Here is a 20,834-nt window from a genome sequence, read left to right on the forward strand (position 1 = left end):
ATGAGAGGTAAATGGTTCCAACCTCACTTAATTATCCTTATAATTTTAAAAAAAAAAAAGCCAATCAAAATTTTCAAGTTGCTTATTGGAATAGACTTTACCTTGGGTTACTTCCTTCCCCTTCCCATAGTCAACACTAATGAGATAAATATCAGATCTTGCAAAAGGAATTCATTTTAGAGCAAAAATTTAACATTTTAATTTGGCAAGAGACTATTGTTTAGAATGAGCGAAAAACATAGCAAAAGTATTGGCAAAATCCCTTAGTATAAGAGATTAAAGGATCACAAACATCCTTTTCCTTTAAAAAATACGACTATACTTAGAAAATTAGAATTAAACTTTCTTCAAATCTACTATTGAGTTTGACTATATTATTTTTTTTATAAATATTTAAAAAATTTCCATGTATATTGTTGTTGTTTCAATGACTATTAAAGTTATATTAGTTATAAAAAATGCTACTATCATTTTTGGTTTAATTGAGTAGCTAGAATGATGATGTATTGTTAACAAAATATCATTTCATTTTAAGTTTATCTACAAATTTAAAACAGTTTGAGATCAAAATATTATTGACAAAGTGGAGAGGTTATAGTGGAAAAAAAAAAATATTTGATTTAATTGAGGAGTAGAATGAGTATGTAGTTATAAATGTCTATAGCAATTTCAACAAGCACCAGTGGTCTAGTGGTAGAATAGTACCCTGCCACGGTACAGACCCGGGTTCGATTCCCGGCTGGTGCATCGTAGAGCAGTGACGAAAGCTGCGCTCTTTGTGGTGATTGGGTTGCCACAGTCTGCCTGATCTTTGATCGGACGAAAACAGCGCATCTGAGCTCTAGCTTTTTAATTTTTATTTTTTGGAATAAGGTTCAAATTGGCCACTGAACATAACCTGAAAATGCAATTAGGCCACTGAACGAAAAAAAAGTGCAATTAGGCCACTGACCACTCTAAAAATGTGCAATTTCACCTGACAGCAGGTTACCCTCAATTTTAGCAGGTTATTTGATTACGTGGCAGCTGAGTTGTCATTTTTAATAAATTTTAAATATTTTTTAATAATTAATTTTAATAATAAATTTTAATTTAAATTTTTTTTAAAAAAAATAAAAACGACTTTATTTTATTTTTTATTTATTTTATTTTTTCGATTTTTTATAAAATTTATTATTAAAATTAATTATTAAAAATTATTTAAAATTTATTAAAAATGCCAACTCAGCTGCCACGTAAGCAGGTAACCTGCTAAAATTGATGGTAACCTGCTATCCGGTGAAATTGCATACGTTTGAAGAGTTCAGTGGCCTAATTGCACGTTTTTTGAGTGTTCAGTGGCCTAATTGCATTTTTCAGGTTACGTTCAGTGGCCAATTTGAACCTTATTCCTTATTTTTTTCCTTCATTAGAATGTTTCCACTTTCCACATAATTAGTAAAATCTCCTAACTATGTTTAACATTTTTATCTTCACCATTTTCTTGGTGTTGAGGTCACTCTCCATTTTTGTTGAATGCTTTTTCAAACGCCGATTGGGGCAACATGCATGCAGGACAATGGACGTTCAACTACCGCATATGTGGTTTTTCTTAACTCAAACATTTTTTTTGAAAGTCTACACGATTAAAGATGGTGTCTCGTTCGTTTACGGAGGCTAAGTATTGTACGTTAGCCCATGCAACGTCTTAACTTAATTGATTGGATCCGTAATTTACTCTGAGAGGCTGGTATTGTCTTGACTCAGTCACCTACATTATTATGTGATAATTTAAGTGCTATGTGTGCAAGAATTCAGTCTTCCACTCTAGAATGAAGCACCTAGCGTTGTTGGACTATTTCTTTGTCCAAGATATGGTTACTGGTCGTCCACTTAGCTTTGTGTTCACCATGCCTCATCGTCTGATCAAGTGGTTGATGTGTTGACAGAGCCATTATGCCGATCATTGTTTTTACAATTCCGTTCGAAGATTGGTGCCATTGATGGTTCTTCCATCTTACGGAGGCATATTAAAGATTATAATTTATTTGATGTTTAGTCTTTGGTGTTATAATTGTTCTATGTTAGAGTAGGTCTTCTCTATTGTAACTTATCGCTTGCAATGCTTCTTGATGCTGCCTATATATGTTTCTTCACTTTGATGCGTAATATATCTTTTAATAACTTTCCCTCATACGAAACAGGGAGCCTAGCTAAGCGATGTGAGGTTGAGATCGATGGCGGAACTATGATTACAAAAGAAAGACAACAAACAAAAACCCTAGCATATTGCAAGGGGAAAAAAGGCTTCCTAGAGAGGTAGAAAGATCGCTGAAGCACATTTTTATTTTTATATATCTACTATCAAGTTTAATTATATTGATTTATAAATATTTTTAAAATCACCATGTTTATATTTATTTTTTCAATGACTATCAAAGTCATATTAGTTCTAAAAAAAAATCCAGTATAATTTGTCGTTTAATTCAGGAGAAGAAGTATGATGGATTTTTAACAAAACATCATTCCTTTTAGGTTTATCTAAAAAAAAAAAAACAAAAAAACTGAAACAACAGTTTGAGAACAAAATGTTATTGACAAAGTGCAGATGTTAGTAGGTTACAGTGGAAACATATATGCAGAAATCAATAAAACAAAGAGTCTCAGATGCGCTAATGATCCGATTGAAATCAGACAAATGTGGCGACCCAATCACCACTCGCGCGCAGAAGTCATCACCGCTTCAAAGGGAATGCACCAGCCGAAAATCAAACCCGGGTCTATACCATGGTAGGATACTATTCTACTACTAGACCACTAGTGCTTTTTGTTTTATAGATAGACATTTCGCTTATTGTTATTTTATAATTTAAACTAAACAAGATTATATAACATAGTTATGCTTACCTTAGTTTATCTTATATAACCCATTCAAAAAAGAAAAAAGAAAAAGAGTTTATCTAAATAAACGAATTATTTCATTGAACTTTTTTAACATTGATAATTGTTTTTTAAAATTTTAATATTAATATAAATAAATTAAAATTAAAATTAAACGCTCACTAAAATAATTATCAAGATTTATAATGTCGTTTCACGAATATCTCCAAAATCAATACAACACATACGTGTGCTGGTTTTCTTTGTGGTCATTTCTATTTTTTTACAAAGCAAACTTTAAATTGACAAAAACAAGACTCATCTATTTGTCATTTATTTTTAATTTTATATATGTCACAAAATAATAGTAATGAAAAAGTTTAATTGAGAAAGATGAAATGACAAAAGAAGTATATATTTTTTGTTCAATATTTTTCTAACCATTGCAAAGTGTCTTTATTACTTGTTTACAAAACGTCAAGTCCTTGGCCATGGGCAAGGGCATGTCTCCGCCACTGTGCCTCCGCGGTCGATCGGTTCGAACCCTACATATAAATAAATAAAAAAAATTGAAACAGATGTTCAATTTGATGATTTTGAATTTGCCCAGCAGAAGGTGGTGTGAGCTTTTATGACAGATGGCTAGCTTCAGTGACGGAGCCACAGTGGGGTAGTAGTGTGGGCAGCTGCCCGCACTCTCTTATCTCATATATACTGTATATATATATATTAAATATATCAAAATTTATAATTTAGCTTAGATGGTAAAGCTATTATTTCTATTTAAAATTTAAAATTTAAAATAAAATGAAATAGTCACTAGCTCATATCTTACCTGCGACACTTAATTTTGTTTTCTAATTTTTAATATCGAGAATTCTGATTTGAATTTTTAATTTATAACATTGTGGCTTCTTGTTTTTCATGTTTTTCTCATTTGTTTTTTCATTTTTTAATATTAATAGTAAGATTAGTGAAATTTTGTTTTTAGTATTTTTTAAATATTAATAGTGAAAATTCTAATTGGATTTTTTATTTGTATGTTTGTAACATTGTGACTTCTTCTCTTTTTTATTTTTATTTATTTTTAATATTAATAGTGAGATGAGTGATTAATAATGTGTTTTCCATCAAACTATTTTATATTTTATTTTAAATATTTTTTTATCTTGATGTATTTTTATTTTTCATCTCTAATCAACAATATTTATGACTCGGTCTGTAAGTGTTTCATTTCTTTTCAAATTATCTCACTAGTTTTAATCTTTCGCCTCACTGAAGAAGATTTCTGAATCCGCCGCCCGTAGCTAGCTTTGTCTTCGCAATCACGAACCTGAAAACCTGGACTAAGAGAAAAGGCAGACCTAGGGGCCTGGTGCTTGAACAGTGGAGGATTATGAGGCTTGGGACTAGGGGGTGACTCCGCTACGCTCTCCGCGCTTGGAAGTAAGGGGCTGGTGGTGAGATAATTGGATTAGTCATTGGACCTGACCCAAAGCACATTTGAACTGACCTGAAGCAGTCAAAGCAATAAACACAGTCAGTTAGTAATGGTCAAGAGTGAATCAGGAGGAGGTCGGTAGAACGATTCTTATAGTCCCAATGCACTTAGTAGGACACCGCCTCATCAAAGAGCTATTATGCATGGTGTAGAGCGCATAACAATTACTGATGAGCTCTAACACTTATATGGAGGCCAGGGGAGCCGTTGTACTTATTTGGAGACCATTAGTGCTCATTATTATAACCGTTACCATTGTACAATATAAAAGCTGAGTCCATATAACAAGGGGGGCACACTCTCAAACTTTAATTTGTACTCAGAACACATAACAATACAACAACTATGTTCATTAGTGCTTTTCAAATATATTATCCGGTAACATATTTACCGTTCATTACAAGGGAAAAATTAAAAAGGTTGAGTTATGAATATGGAAGAGTAACTGAGTAAGCACATGAAAAGTTTTTAGTGATATTTACAAATAAATGGAATTATTCATAACATATTGTAATTTTTTTTTTATTAAAAAACAACTTGTTTCGCATAATACATTTGATGAATCTTATATGCAAATTTAAAATTAAAATTTAGACTTTGAAGTAATTGGTCAATTTTTCCGTGATTATCAATAGTAGATAATTATTTTGTAAATAATACCTCACTTGGAGTTTGAGATAATGATTTGCTTTAGTTTATGAGCAATAATGGTGGAAAACATGAAATCTAAACCAAAATGCATGTAAATATGATATTTAACCTCTGACGTTGAGTGTACTAAGGGAGATGAAGTTTGAAATTATATATATTTTTGACTCTTCAAAGTGTGCTCTTTACTGTTCAACATTTTTATCTTATCAATAGTTAAATTTGCTACATTTGTGTCAATTCACTCAATTGAAAGATTAAATTAGGTGCATGCATGTATAATTAAAGAACCTAGTCCATATATACATATAATTATAGGACTAGATATGTTACTTTTTCAGTTTTAAAATACTTAAACTAACATAATATTGGCACACAAGTATACTTTAATATTTTTTTTTTGAAAGAAGTATACTTTAATATGTTTATATTGATAATTATAATTATATTCAAAAGATCGAAATTGAAATTTTCTTCAATTTTGATTATATTATTTTATAAACCTTATCAAAAGTTACAATGTGATTATTTGTTGTTTCAATAACTACTATAATTATATTAGTTGTAAAAAAAAAATTCAGTATTATATGCCATTTATTATATGTTTATCTACAAAAGAAAAAAAAAAAGTTGCACAAAATGTTACTGACAAAGTGGAGAGAATATAATGCAGAAGTTTGTTGTTTCAATAACTACTATAATTATATTAGTTGTAAAAAAAAAAAATTCAGTATTATTTGCCATTTATTATATGTTTATTATCTACAAAAGAAAAAAAAAAAATATAAAGTTACTGACAATGTGGAGAAAATATAATGCAGAAGCAAGTCCAAGTCCAAAAGAGAAGCTCAGATGCGCAATTAATCGTCCGACTAGATTCAGATAATTGTGGCGACCCAATCACCACTCAAGCGCGAAGTTCATCACAGCTTCTCAAGCGTGCACCAGCCGGGAATCGAACCCGGGTCTGTACCGTGGCAGGGTACTATTCTACCACTAGACCACTGGTGCCTATTGTTCTCTTGCACTGAATTAGTCTTTATTATTGATGTAATCTGCTTTTTGTTATTTTACCCATAAATGTTTTTTTTTTTTTTTTAAATGTTCAATATATATACACACACACCCCAAAATAAGACCAACGCAAGAATGATAATAATAAAATGATAAAGCATGCGATGATTAATATTCTTAAAATTAGTTTTAATTCAGAGAACAAATTCAATCAAATAAAATAAATAGGTAATTGTTAAAATCATAAAAATATTACATGAAAAATATTGATCTTTAGATAATTTTCAAACAAACAATAGAGTGTTTAATTCAAATCAAGCAAAGATTTAGGGAATTTTTTTTTATACCAATAATATATTTTACCTTATACTAGATTTTCAGTATTGATATAATATACTTGAATTTGTCAAAATTTGAATGGTGAATTCCATCGTCGTTGCTTCTTTGGCAAACAAATAAACCAAAACATCATGGAGACTAGAAAAGACATATCAAGACATATATATTCCATGTTCTCTATTGTGGCATGATCATCTCCAAAGAAGGCACCAAAATATCATTTTGATGTAAAAATTTAGTGTAACCTTCCTCCAAGGAAGACACCAAAATGGTGTAAATGAATAGTTTTACACGGTGTAACACTATTCATTTACACCATTTTGGTGTAGAACTTTTTAAAATCTTTTTATCAATTGTTTTTTTTTTTAAATTTATATTATTAAAATAGATTATAGATTTAAAAAACTCATTGAGACGTTTAAAACAAGATCAATATCGACTATAAAGTAATTAAAAATTAAAATACATAAAAACATAAATTTTATTTTAAAATATTATTATTTATATCAGATCAAAATTATATTTTATATTAAAATGATTAAAGTAAACAAAATTGAAGTTTTAAATTATAATAATATATAATACACATTATTCTAGTGTATGAATAAAATTTGGTGTAAATGGACTTGAGATGAAATAAAATTTGGTGTAAATTGGTTGGAGATGAAAAAAAATTGATGTAAGAATATGCTGGGAATATTACTCTTGGTGTAAAATTTTGTACAGAATTTGATGTTTTGGATTAGAGATGGTTATGGCTAATAATCTCTTTGTGAAATTTATGAGTCCTCATTGTTGTAGCAAAAACAAATGTATTTATTAATTTATTATAATATTTAAGATTGCACCTATTTCTTTTGATAATTTTCGGTGAATCTTATAGGTGGAGGCAAGACAAATCTAGAGAGACTAAAGAAGTGTTTATTTGAAAGAGTATTTTGGTTGTGTAAATAATTTAAACAATTTTCAAAATTTTTAAAAGTAAATTTTCAACCTTTAACATACTCTATAACCTAATTGGTAGAGTTGGAGATTGATGGCGAAATGGAGTTGTTGGTAAATATTGATAAAAAAATCATTAATGCCGATGAGATACAAAGAGAATAATAATGATAAATTCCCTTTCATCTTCTTTCTCGGTTGAGTTAAGGTTGTAAATACGTATCATAAAACTAAATGATGCATTAATGATTACACATATTCTTAAAAACAAAGACAAATTATTATTCAATTAAAAATTCAAAGATAAAATAATTTAAAAAAGATCAAATTTACCTTTTTAACGAGATGACAAAATATGATTGAGTACATAATATTTATACATCCACAATACATTAAATATTTACTGTAAAATAATTTGAAGATAAAAATGTTAGACATAGTGGGGAAACTTTACTAATTATGTGGAAATATTCCAATTAAGAAGAAAAAATAAAATTAAAAGATAGAGCTCAGATGCGCTGTTTATCGTCCGATCAAGATCTGGGAGAATTGGCGACCCATCACCACTGATGCGCAGCTTTCATCATTGCTTCAATTGACTGCACCAGCCGGGAATCGAACCCGGGTCTGTACCGTGGTAGGGTACTATTCTACCACTAGACCACTGGTGCTACTTGTTCTTATTTGGATAGAAATCATTTATTTATTACAATGGGAAATAAAATTCAACTGTTTGAGCAGAAACCTTAAGCCATCTTTTATCTCTTATTTTTTATTTTTTAATGATGAATTTTTTATGTTCAACAAAAATTATATTTTACCTATGTAGTCAACAAATCGTTAATTTTAGCTTCTTCATGTTGTCGCAAAGTTTGCATATTTTGGAGAAAAATAATTATGATAAATAATTTTCTTCTGTACAAGTAATATAAGACTTCAATGTAATATTAAACCATTGTCAGATGAATGGCTGAATCCAATGTCTGAGAATAATAGTTTTGAAAATGATCTTATATTCTTATTATTAATTAATTCATGATACATGTAAAAGTACATGATAAAGACTAAAGAGATATATTTATAAGATACAATGATCTTATTGGTGGAGATGTCTGACCGTTGGTCTTTTTATAGAGATGTAGTTCCTTTGATGCTACTTTGTCACGAACAAAATAAAGAATCATGTTGGTTGCAGGATCGGCTACCACGAAACACTCACCCGAAGCGCAACTTCAACAGAACATTCATCCAGAGCGCAACTTAGAAGGAACACTCATCTGGAGCGCAATTACAACGGAACACTTATCCGGAGTGCAGCTACAAGCGAACACATATCCACTTTTCACAAATGAGTATTCATGAAGTGATCTCAGAGGGGATTTTGTCATTTTTTAAATTTATACCCTTCTATTATTACAAATTGGGTATATCTCCGCACAAAGTTTTATTAGATATAATCCCATGAGATGAATTCTTGATCGAAGCAATTAAGTTTTTTTTTTCAGTCAGATTTTTGTTTTGTTTGTTTGTTTGTTGGTTTTTTGTTTTTCCTTCATAAAGTGGTTTTAAAGATTGTTTCGTCATCTTATCTTCCTTTGCATTTAGTCACATTTTGGTCCCACCCACAAACAATATATAATAGTATAACACTACATCCATATTTTGTGACAAAGATTCCAATATAATGTAAACACTAACTCAAGCTAGTCAACTATAAAATTATTTTCTAAAGCCCTGCTGTGATCAATGACAACAAACGTTGTTATCTAATTAGGGTTACGTTTGTGTTTCACGTGAACAATAATTAAATTATCTAAATATAAGTAAAAAATTTGTATCTTCAAATTTTAATTTTTTCTAGAAACAATAAACATAGAAAATGTATTTCAATATTTTATTACACAATTAATTAAATAATTAATATATCTATTATAATTTTTTTATACAACATATTTCTCTAGTCATGCTATATTAGGACCCTACACATACATTAAGACTATATATATATATATATATATTTTTTTTTTTTTTTTTGCCGGTACAACTTTAAAGAGTAACTAATCCTCTTCGTGACGGGTAGGACCTCAAAGGTAGCTATATTTCCTGGTCTCAAACTCGAGACCTTTAATTAAGTTAGAAGAGACTTGCATCACACACACACATATATATATTGATGGATGAATATATAAACCCACCCTACAACAAATAATATATTTTCAATATCTTAGATATTTCTCTCTTATCTTTTAACAAACGTATTATGTATGGTTGATTGAATTTTAACACATCTTAAAATGATAAGTGCAAGCAGAATAAAGGTTAGATTATAAGTCAAAAATATTTTGAAAAACTTCAATATTTTGATTTATAATTTGTTTTTGTTTTTGTTTTGTTTGCTTGTTTTTTGGTCACGTTATAATTATGACCTTGTCCACCATAAACATTAGAATAAATAAACATGGTCAAAAGTTACCATTAAAATTTAACAATACATCGTCCATACTGACCCAACATGTTTTGAATGTTAATTTATCATATGAATATATTAAGTGGCAAACGCAATTGAATTATATGAAGTCATCAACAGTATATATATTATCAACTAATTTATGATGTGTGAATTACTTGAGTACACATTGACTATGTTTTATTATATTATAGAGTTAATTCCACCGGAAGTCATTTGTCTTTGGTGGCTTAGCAATTTCAAATTTAGTCCCCGACTATCGTTTTAATCATTTTACATCCCAGACTATCAGTTTTTGGACACTTTTAATATTTTTGATGATTTTTTTTTTTAGTAAGGGCATTTTTGTCTCTTCATATTTATCTTTTATTATTTTTTCGGTTTCAACCAGTTTAATTGGTTTAGAACTTTTAGGTAACTTCTGATTTTTAGTAACCATATTTTTCAACCAATTTTTAGTAAAGTCCTAAACCAATTAAACTGGTTGAAATCGGAAAAATAACAAAAGAAAAATATGAAGAGACAAAAATACACTTTCACTACTGGAAATTGTGGAATTCCGACCACCTGAAAGTGATCTTAAATCAAGTCGAAAGCCTTGTTCCGACCACTTTTGGTATCCGGAAAAACCTTTGTTGCTATTTCCGACCACTTTTTGAACTTTTTGGTATCAATTTAATTTAAGATCATTTTCAGGTGGTCGGAAATTCCATAATTTCCAGTAGTGTTACTAAAAATAGAAAAAATCATGGAAAGGACTAAAAGTGTCCAAAAAACGATAGTCTAGGACTAAATTTGGAATTGCCACCAAAGACAAGGGACCTCTGGTGGAATTAACTCTATATTATATTATTCAATGTATTTAATGCACATTTTTATAATTTTAAATACGTATTGCATCGGAGGTGCAACCCAGGCATCCAGTGAGTTAGACTGTTGATTTGGTAATCATAATGTTACCTGTAAGTTTGACTCTCAGCGAGAGCAGTTTATTGGACATTTTAATTTGAGTCAGTCAATTATGAGCAACATAAACTGGTTTACCTATTGCAGTTGGTCCTTTGCAGCTGGTTAGGGTCACAAGACAGAGTTTAAGTAAAATGTATATATTATTGGAGGAGAATTTAGGTGAGAATATGCTCCCAAATAAAATGTGATGAATGGTTTAATCCATCCATTTGAGTAGAATGTAGAATGGATCGGATGTCATCGAAGCTTACATCATAACATCATATATGCATCCATCATCATCCATTAGTCCGAAAGATTATTATGATTTGATTGAAAAATATGCATTGTTGTACTAACTATTGTGCCCCATCCAAGAATAATAGTTAATCCGTAAAAACTACAAGAGTGTTTGCTAACTAATTAGCAAAATAGCTAATAGCTAATTATAATTATATTGGTGGTACGGTGTTAGTGGATATAGATAGCTATTCTTTTTGTTAATAATAGTAATACTCCATATAAAATTATAAATAAAAATGGTCGCATCATCTAATGAGGAAATTAAAATGTTATACTGTTGAAAAAAAAAAAGATCATTATGATGTAAAATAACATCATCACTTTGGTGAAAAACAAAATTGTTGAGTGGCTACATCCTTTTTGCCTTCGCCTATAAATCCCTCTTGCAAGCTTTGCCATTTCATCATACCCAATAACAATAATCTGCATTTCCTTATTCCTATATAGTTGTATTCCACTAGAACTCACTCGAATATGGCCTCTAAAATACTTGGTTCATCTCTTCTCTTCATCACAACAATAATCTTGGGAGTTTGGAGCTATCTAGTAGCTTCAACCTTTGACTACCAACATTCCATGCGATTGAGGCATCAACAATGGATGGCTTATCATGGAAAAGTTTACGTAGACACATATGAGGCAGACATGCGTTTTAACATATTCAGAAACAATGTTGAACGTATTGAAACCTTTAATGCCGGTCCGAATAAAGGGTATAAGCTTGGCGTTAATAAGTTCGCTGATCTAACTAACGACGAATTCCGCCGGTTACATCTTGTCGGCGGGTATGTGGGGAGGCAGAACCAGAAAGTTGAAGGATTCATGTCCGCCTCAAAATCAAAACATTTCAGGTACGCTAATGCCACCAACTTACCCTCCACCGTGGATTGGAGAAATAAAGGAGCTGTCACACCCATCAAGGACCAAGGCAATTGTGGTAATTCTTTTGTTGGGATTTTATTGGTTTTTTGTGTAAATATTTTGCATTTCAAAATATTTTATATATATATATATATATATATATATATATATATATATATATATATATATATATATATATATATAATCCCAAAAATCCCAAAACACCTTTTATCTTGTTGAGAATCAATCATTATTGTATGGACTATGGTCCACACAAGTTGTGTGGATCATATTTTGTCTACTATAAAATAATGTATATTCAGTACAAAAATAATGTACATTCAGTACAAAAATAATGTATATTGTATATAGGGGATATACATTATTTTTGTTCTGAGTGTACATTATATTCTATAATGTACATTCAATACAAAAATAATATACATTTAGTATATTAAAAATGTACTTTTTGTTATGATCCACATAACATTGTGTGAACTATGGTCCACACAATAATTTGCAATTGAGAATGGCCTAAGAGGCTAAGAGCAAGGGTCTATGAGGCGCAAGCAGCCCACGACCCAGGCCCAAGAGTGAAGGGAGGACACTTCTGACGCAATCGTTACGCCGTGAAACCGTGCCCACCTTGCAAGGTGAGTACGGTTCCAAACGACATCGTTTTCATGTGGTTGAGTAACGTGTCGTTAGTGGCACCGTTATCCTCCATAATGTGAATATAGATTTATGCACTTGTGAATACAGAGTCTATATGGTAGATTCATAATTTCTATACTGTAGATTTATAAAATCTATACAGTAGATTCATAATTTCTATATCATAGATTCATAATTTAAATACAGTAAATTCATAATTTCTATACAGTAGATTCATACTTTCTATACTGCAGATTCATAATATTTGTACTATAGATTCATAATTTCTAAACTGTATAGTTATCAAATTATGAACATATAGTTCTGTGATTTGTGAATACAGAGTTCAACAATTGGGAATATGAACATCGAAAATTATGAACATATATTTATAAATTATGAACATATAGCTCTATCACATGTTTACAAACCTAATACTGTAGATTCATAATTTCTATACTGTAGATTCATAATTTCTAAACTGTAGATTCATATTTAAATAGAGTAGATTCATAATTTCTAAATTGTATAGTTATAAAATTATGAACATATGCTCATGTAATTGTCAATATAGATGTTTAAACTCACCAAAACACACACATCAATAAATCTTAGCGCCAACACCAAATTCATCACAATTACAAACACAAATATAAATTCAAATTCAAATTTTAAGCTCAAAAACCAGAAAAATCACATAGATCAAATGCACAAATCGAAAAAATCGAATGCAAAAAACCTGAAATCGTAGACAATCCATCAATGTTTAAATCTCCCTTATCTGTTGCCTCCTCCATCGGCAAATTCAATATTCGAAATCAAAAGAACAATGCAATTGAGAATGCGAAGAAACTCGCGAAGACAGAAGATTGAGAATGAGAAGACGAAACAATGCGATTGCGAAGAGAGAAACAACGTTAACGGCCAGTGAAAAACAATTTTTTTTTAATTAAAAATGACGCCGTTGTGGAACTGCGGTTCCACAACATAATTTGCCCATCTGACAAGGCACGTCATGAGGGAAGGGATATATGAGACCTGGTAGGGGATGAAGACCCTTGGGGCCGACTCCGGACCGGTAACCATTCCTGCCCTGAAATCCATCTCCGGACTCAGAAAAATGGGCATTGACTTAGTCTCACGACGGCTACCACATTTTTAGAAGTAGAAAATTTTTTATGTGGACCATGGTCTATGCAACGTTGTGTGGACCATAAAAAGTACATTCTTAATATATTAAAAGTACATTATTTGTGTACTGAATATACATTATACAAAATAATATATTTTCAGTGCTTAAATAACGTACTTTTTCTTAATATAAGGTACATTTTTAATATTTTAAAAATACATTATTTGATAGTACGTATACAAAATAATAATGTACGTTCAGTACTCAATACTTTCAAATAAAATTAGAAAAAGTGTCAAATTGGCCCCCTAAGTCGAGTGGATAGTGCAATTGGGTCCCCTAAGTGAAAAAAACTCCATTCAGGTCCCTTAAACCTGTAAAATTGTTCAATTAAGTCCAGGTTGACTTGTTTATCAGGTTAAATACACACAGTGTTGACACGTGTCCTTATTTTATTTTTTTTATAAAAATATTATTTATTATAAATTAATTAAAATATAATAATAATTAAAAAAAATTTACTTTTATTAAAAAAATTATTTATTATAAATTAATTAAAATAATAATAATAATAATAATAATAATAATAATAATAATAATAATAATAATTAAAAAAAACAGCCGTGGCCATCTTCTAGATCTAGAAAACGAACATGACCATCTTCTTTCGTCGGCCATGGCTGTCTTCCATAGACGGCTGCGACTGTTTTTTTTTTTAAATTATTATTATTATTATTATTTTAATTTTAATTAATTTATAATAATAATTAAAAAAAACTGGCAATCTTCTTTCGTCGGCCATGGCCGTCTTCCGTTGTCCGGTCAGGGCTATTTTTTTAATTATTATTATTATTATTATTTTAATTAATTTAATTTATTTATAATAAAAAATATTTTTAATTATTATTATTATTTTAATTAATTTATAATAAATAATACTTTCAATAAAAAAATAAAATAAGGACACATGTCAACACCGTATGCATTTAACCTGATAAACAAGTCAACTTGGACTTAATTGAACAATTTTACAGGTTTAGGGGACCTGAATGAAGCTTTTTTCACTTAGGGGGGCCAATTGCACTACCCATTCGACTTAGGGGGCCAATTTGACACTTTTTTCAATAAAATATTTTATGTACACAAATAATATACTTTTTATTTGTGGTGTGGAGTGTTGACCAAGGTCCATGCAATAATGACTCGTAGAAGTATTGTTGGGCCTTTCTTTATCGGCAAATTATTTTATGGACCCGGGTCCACCTTGGGTCCAAAGATATACAATTTACATACTAAATGTTCACAATTTATCATTTAAATTTGTGATAAATCTGCATTGTATTTATAATTTTATATTACAAATTCCCAAAACTTAGAAAGACAATTTATATTCTTGAAGTTCACAATTTCAATACTAAAAATATATAATTTAAAAGCATGGTCTAACTTGTAAGGTGAACTCTGGTCCATAGTATAACAACTGGTAAAAATTGGCATTGTCTTGATCTAGACAATTAACTTCAATTCATTACACATTAAAAAAAAAAAAAAAAAAAAAAAAAAAAAAAAAAAAAAAAAAAACCTTCAATTCATTACATAATATTCTTGGTAACACTCCACCATTAATCCACTAAATATTACTATAATTCGGACCACCAGGTCAATAATTCCATGATTTGTAGTTGCCTGATGTTAGTTATTAACACTGCAGGGAGTTGCTGGGCATTTGCGGTAGTGGCAGCAGTGGAAGGCATCCATAAACTGAAAACCGGCAACCTCGTCTCTCTCTCCGAGCAAGAACTCGTCGACTGCGACCGGAAAAGCTACGGCTGTGACGGAGGCTTTCCCATCTCCGCTTTCCAGTTCATCGTCAATAACAACGGCCTCACAACCGAGGAAAACTACCCCTATAAGGGAAAACAACACCGCGTTTGCAACTTCATGAAAACGGCGTCAAAGGCGGTGCGCATCTCCGGCTACGAGCGCGTCCCTGCGAAGAACGAGACGGCTCTAATGCAAGCGGTGGCGCATCAGCCGGTGCTGCTAGAAATCAACGGCGGCGACTTCCATTTCCGGTTCTATGAGAAAGGAGTGTTTAGCGGGAAGTGCAAACCGCACCTGGATCATGGGGTGACCGCGGTGGGATATGGAACGACGGCCGGCGACGGCGGGAAGAAGTATTGGGTGATAAAGAATTCATGGGGGACAAGATGGGGAGAAAATGGGTATATGAGGATTCAAAGGGATTATGCAGATAAGAAAGGACTATGTGGTCTTGCCAAGGCTGCTTCTTATCCCACTATATAAATTTAGGGAACTTCGTTCTTAACTCCGATTCCCATCATATATATGGAACTTCGTTCTTAAATTTAGGGAACTTCGTTTCTGATCTGGAGTTATTTTTAATTCAATTTTTGATAATATTAAGTTTAGTATTAGTAAACAAAATTTATACATCTAGGAACTACATTAAAAGTTTACTATTAAACACAAACAATTAAATTTAAAAATGAGTAAAAAAAATAAGAAAATAAACAAAGAAAGAGTTGATTAGACCAATGAATAGTAGGTAGGACACAAAAAGTATAAATCAAGTATTAAAAATTGCTAGTTAGAGTCTCGCAGAGTCACATAATTATCTTAGTTGATTCGATCAATCACGTAACAAACTGCCCATCACCCCTCCCGACCTCCTTATTAACCTTCTTGGGTGACACATCAATGCTAGGAGATGAATTCGAGATAAGCCACCTTTCACCTACCTCCCTCGGCCCTCTTTCTTGGGTGACACATCAATGCTAGGAGATGAATTCGAGATAAGCCACCTTTCACCTACCGCCCTCGGCCCTCTTCTCAAACCTGCCCGCAACCAAGTGCCATAGGGGTATTGCTCCACCGGGATCAACGATTCACGGGCTTTCAGACAAAACTTACCAAGAATCCGCAAAAAAAGCAAAAGGTATGAAGCCGTTCGTATCTGAAATTCACTCAGCTCCACGTCTTATCCCGCTTGATCAACTTCATACGGCGCTTGATAGGGTTTGCAACAGGAACAGAAACCCTAACACGGTAAAAAGCTTTCCAAAAACCCCCAAGCTGTCTATCATCACATTTAACAAAAGTTCCAATGAAATTCCCAATCTGCTCAATAATTGAGCCAGAAGTGTAGCCCACCGGGAGATCATGTATCTGAACCCACATATCAACAGAGTTAAGAACCACCTGACCAGGCAACTCACCCACACCCACCTGTCTACAAACTAAAGTGTTGTTCTCAAAGGACCAGGGACCTTCCTCGATGACCCGTTGCATATCAGTTATGTGGAAAAAAATGAACATAAACAAGTTCGGTTGGATCTCAGCAATCTGCACCCCCTTCACAGGTTTCCAAACTGACGGCATAACTTGCCGCATGTATTTGACCTTGATCCTACGCTCCGTAAGGAACCTGCCGACCACTATCCACGACTCTCCCGACTGGACGTCCTCGAGCACTGGAAGAAAACCAACCTCCTCCCCTTCTAGAACAATGTCTGCATACTGGGCGGTGATGTCTGCCACGATTTCGTCAATAGGTGTCGAAGCCATCGCAGCAAACCAACACGAACAACAGCCGATTACGTAAGGGGGGGACGGACTGGTCTGGACGATAAGGCGATGAGCGGGATAACCGGAAACAAGCGAACTTAGGAGAGCAGTAGAATGATCCCGACAAGAAGAAACAACTCCGACGGGAATCAGAAGCCAGAACATGCAAGAAAGAAAGTCAAGAAATCAAGATAAAACGGAAAACCCTACCTAGGGAGAGAAACCCTAGAGAGAAGGGAGAGAAAGCGTTACAATTGTTTTGACCATAATCGAAGAATTATAATAATTAAACAAGAGTCGACAAAATTTTTGCAAATATCAGCTACCAAGTTTGATTATGTTATCAAAAATAAAAACATAATAAGCCTCAATTAAGGTTATATCCTTGATTTTTGTCCCTCTTTTTGTATGCAAATATATGTGTACATTTTACTTTAAATGTTGTACATTACAATGTTATTAGATAAAACTATCCTTACACCGTTATAACTGTTAGTGTTACTATTATTATTATTATTATTTAATTATATGTAACATAGTTTATAATTGTGTGGTCTTAGAATTAGTCTTGTACAGCTAGTCTATTAGTCAGGAGTGTTTAGTGGTGTGATTAGATATACTCTCTTGTAATTGCTTTCTGTTTGAATTGAATGAGATTATCTTTCTCACACGCCACACCCGATGCCGGCATGCTGAGTAACTCGGAAGATTAAGTTAGCCAGGACACGCTCCGCGTCGGAAACGGTACAGGTTTGGCTATCTCGCGGATTGGTCATGTATCTATTCCATCCGTGTCAAAACAGTTACTCATGTCTAATGTGTTGCACATCCCTAATTTAACCGTACCATTACTTTCTATGCAAAAGTTTGCTAACGATAATCATGTTTATTTTGAATTTCATGATAATTGTTTTTTTTGTGAAGGATTCCAAAACCAAGGTCACACTTCTTAAGGGTCCAACCTCGGGCGGTCTATACAAATTATCCGTGTCACGTTCCCACTTTGCGTTTGTGAGTTCCCGTGCTACGCCGACTGTGTGGCATCGCAGGCTTGGTCACCCACATAGTGTGGTTCAAAATAAAGTCCTTCAGAACTGCTTCATTCAGACAAATAATTCCAAAGAATTGGGGTCGTGCACGGCTTGTCACCTCGGCAAGTCCTCCCGTTTAAAATTAGATAGGGTTGAAAATTCTAGTCAAAATGTATTAGATCTTTTATATACAGATATCTGGGGCCCCGCTCCTATTGTGTCAAGTAGTGGATGTCGTTACTTTCTGTTATTTGTTGATGACTTCACGTGTTTCACCTGGTTTTATCCATTACGGGTAAAATAAGATATCTATAAAATTTTTGACTCGTTTCGTGTGTTGGTAGAGCGGCAGTTTTCGCGCTTTATCAAGTCAATCCAATCAGATTTAGAGGGTGAATACCGCAAATTACATACAACTTTCCAAACCTTGGGTATTGAACACCGGCAGTCATGTGCCTACACACATGAACAAAACGGAAGAGTTGAGCGTCGTAACAGATACATTGTCGAAACGGGCTTAGCTCTTCTTGCTCAAGGCTCCGTCCCGCAACAATATTGGGACTATGCCTTTGAAACCGCCACCTGCCTAATTAACTACCTTCCCACCTCGGTCTTAAAGTTTGAAAGCCCATATTATCGTTTCTACAAAAAATCCCCACCGTACCAATTTCTAAAAGTCTTCGGGTGTCAATGTTACAGTCATCTACGGCCTTATAATCGCCACAAGATGGAGTATCGTTCTACCCCATGTGTCTTCTTAGGTTACCCACCATCCTATATCTATCGCCATGTGTGGTTTGACGAGAATGTTTTTCCCTTTACAACAGGTTCAGTACAGCAGGACTCTACACCTGCATCTCTACCATGGGCTTCAGCACCCATATCACCTGTGCAATCCCGACAACTTGTGCCAACTCCGGGACCAATCCCGGACCCTGAGCCCGTCCCTTTGGCCCAAGAAGCACCACTATTGGCCATTGAGTCAAATGCTCCTAGAAGGGCCTGGAAACGAACCACAGTTCAGCCTCTGGCTATGCGTCTTCAGCGTATGACTCGGGGTACTAATGAAGAGTTTCAGGCTCTAACGGCAACAACTGATCCAACGTGCTACTCCCAAGCTGTGGGGCACCCACAGTGGCATGACGCAATGGATCAAGAGTTCAATGCCCTCCTCCATAACAACACTTGGCGATTAGTTCCCCCAGAACCTACCATGAACATTATTGGCTGCAAATGGGTCTTCCATACTAAACGTACTGCTGATGGCTTGATTGATCGCTACAAGGCTCATTTAGTAGCCAAAGGCTTCAATCAAGCCGCAGGGGAGGACTTCTTCGACACTTTCAGTCCAGTTGTCAAACCCACTACAGTACGCATTTTGTTCTCTTTAGCTGTCTCAAACAAATGGACTCTACGGCAGTTGGATGTCTACAATGTCTTCCTTAATGGCCATTTAGCTGAGACAGTATACATGAAACAGCCACCAGGATATGAAGATCCGACTCACCCGGATCATGTCTGTCTTTTACAGCCACTCTATGGGCTCAAGCAGGCCCCGCGGGCGTGGTTCAAAAGACTTCACGACTTTTTGTTGTCTGCAGGTTTTTCCTCGTCCAAGACTGATGTCTCATTATTTTACCACTCGACGGGAGTATCTAAAGTGTTTCTCCTCGTCTATGTGGATGATATCATCATGATGGGTAGTGATGCAGTTCTGGTTGAGTCTCTGTTACGTCGCCTCGCCACCGCATTCAAAATTCGTGACCTCGGCACACCAAGGTTCTTTCTGGGGATAGAGACAGTTGCGGCAGGTGACGACATGATTTAGTCCCAGCGCAGATACATGGTTGACTTATTGGGACGCTCTGGGATGACGGACTGCAAGCCTCTCACTACACCAGCCTCTGTTTCCCAAGCAGTAACTCCGTCTGATCAGCCATTTGAGAATCCTACGCAGTATCGTCGTGTTTTCGGTGCACTACAGTATCTGACTATCACCCGGCCAGATCTCGCCTATGCAGTCAACCGCCTGTGTCAGTTTATGCACTCTCCCACTGAAGATCATTGGGCGATGGAGAAACGTGGGTTGCGGTATATCAAGGGTACTCTGGGTTACGGTCTTCGGCTAACCCCCTCTGACTCCAGTGCCATACATGCCTACTCCGACTCTGACTGGGTTGGGTGTCCGGTAGACAGGAAAAGCACTAGTGGATATACTGTTTTTTGGGGAGCAATCTAGTTTCCTGGCTCTCTCGGAAACAACGCACCGTAGCTCGCTCCTCTACTGAGGCGGAATATAAAGCTCTTGCTGATGTCGCCGCTGAAGTTACCTGGATTGTTTCATTACTACGAGAACTTGGGTTGCACACTGGGCACCCCTCCAGCTTATGGTGTGACAACTTAGGGGCTACTTACCTATGCGCAAATCCTGTGTTTCATGCTCAGACAAAGCATGTAGAAATTGATTACCACTTTGTGCGTGACAAGGTGGCCTCGGGCGACTTCGTGGTGAATTTTGTCTCCACCAAAGATCAACTAGCTGATGTC

The 20,834-nt window shown here is 33.9% G+C and overlaps 2 protein-coding genes and 3 non-coding genes across 5 annotated transcripts; 3 read left to right on the top strand and 2 right to left on the bottom strand.

Moving 5' to 3' along the window:
* The first annotated feature begins 676 nt into the window (after nucleotides 1–676).
* TRNAG-GCC lies at nucleotides 677–747 on the top strand. The gene has a single exon. It is a non-coding gene; the product is annotated as a tRNA-Gly (tRNA).
* A 5,201-nt stretch (nucleotides 748–5,948) lies between these two features.
* TRNAG-GCC lies at nucleotides 5,949–6,019 on the bottom strand. The gene has a single exon. It is a non-coding gene; the product is annotated as a tRNA-Gly (tRNA).
* A 1,884-nt stretch (nucleotides 6,020–7,903) lies between these two features.
* Nucleotides 7,904–7,974, bottom strand: TRNAG-ACC. The gene has a single exon. It is a non-coding gene; the product is annotated as a tRNA-Gly (tRNA).
* Nucleotides 7,975–11,443: 3,469 nt separating this feature from the next.
* On the top strand, nucleotides 11,444–16,019 carry LOC109187536 (senescence-specific cysteine protease SAG12-like). Its single transcript, XM_019337756.1, has 2 exons — nucleotides 11,444–11,958; nucleotides 15,380–16,019. The coding sequence occupies exons 1-2, from the start codon at nucleotides 11,496–11,498 to the stop codon at nucleotides 15,973–15,975; spliced, it is 1,059 nt and encodes a 352-aa protein (XP_019193301.1). The 5' UTR covers nucleotides 11,444–11,495; the 3' UTR covers nucleotides 15,976–16,019.
* A 4,111-nt stretch (nucleotides 16,020–20,130) lies between these two features.
* LOC109187358 (uncharacterized mitochondrial protein AtMg00810-like) lies at nucleotides 20,131–20,526 on the top strand. Its single transcript, XM_019337546.1, has one exon. It carries the CDS (start codon nucleotides 20,131–20,133, stop codon nucleotides 20,524–20,526), a length of 396 nt encoding a protein of 131 aa, XP_019193091.1.
* Nucleotides 20,527–20,834: the final 308 nt, after the last annotated feature.

This window comes from Ipomoea nil, unplaced genomic scaffold (genome assembly GCF_001879475.1).
Source record: "Ipomoea nil cultivar Tokyo-kokei standard unplaced genomic scaffold, Asagao_1.1 scaffold1421, whole genome shotgun sequence".
NCBI classification, from domain to species: Eukaryota; Viridiplantae; Streptophyta; class Magnoliopsida; order Solanales; family Convolvulaceae; genus Ipomoea; species Ipomoea nil.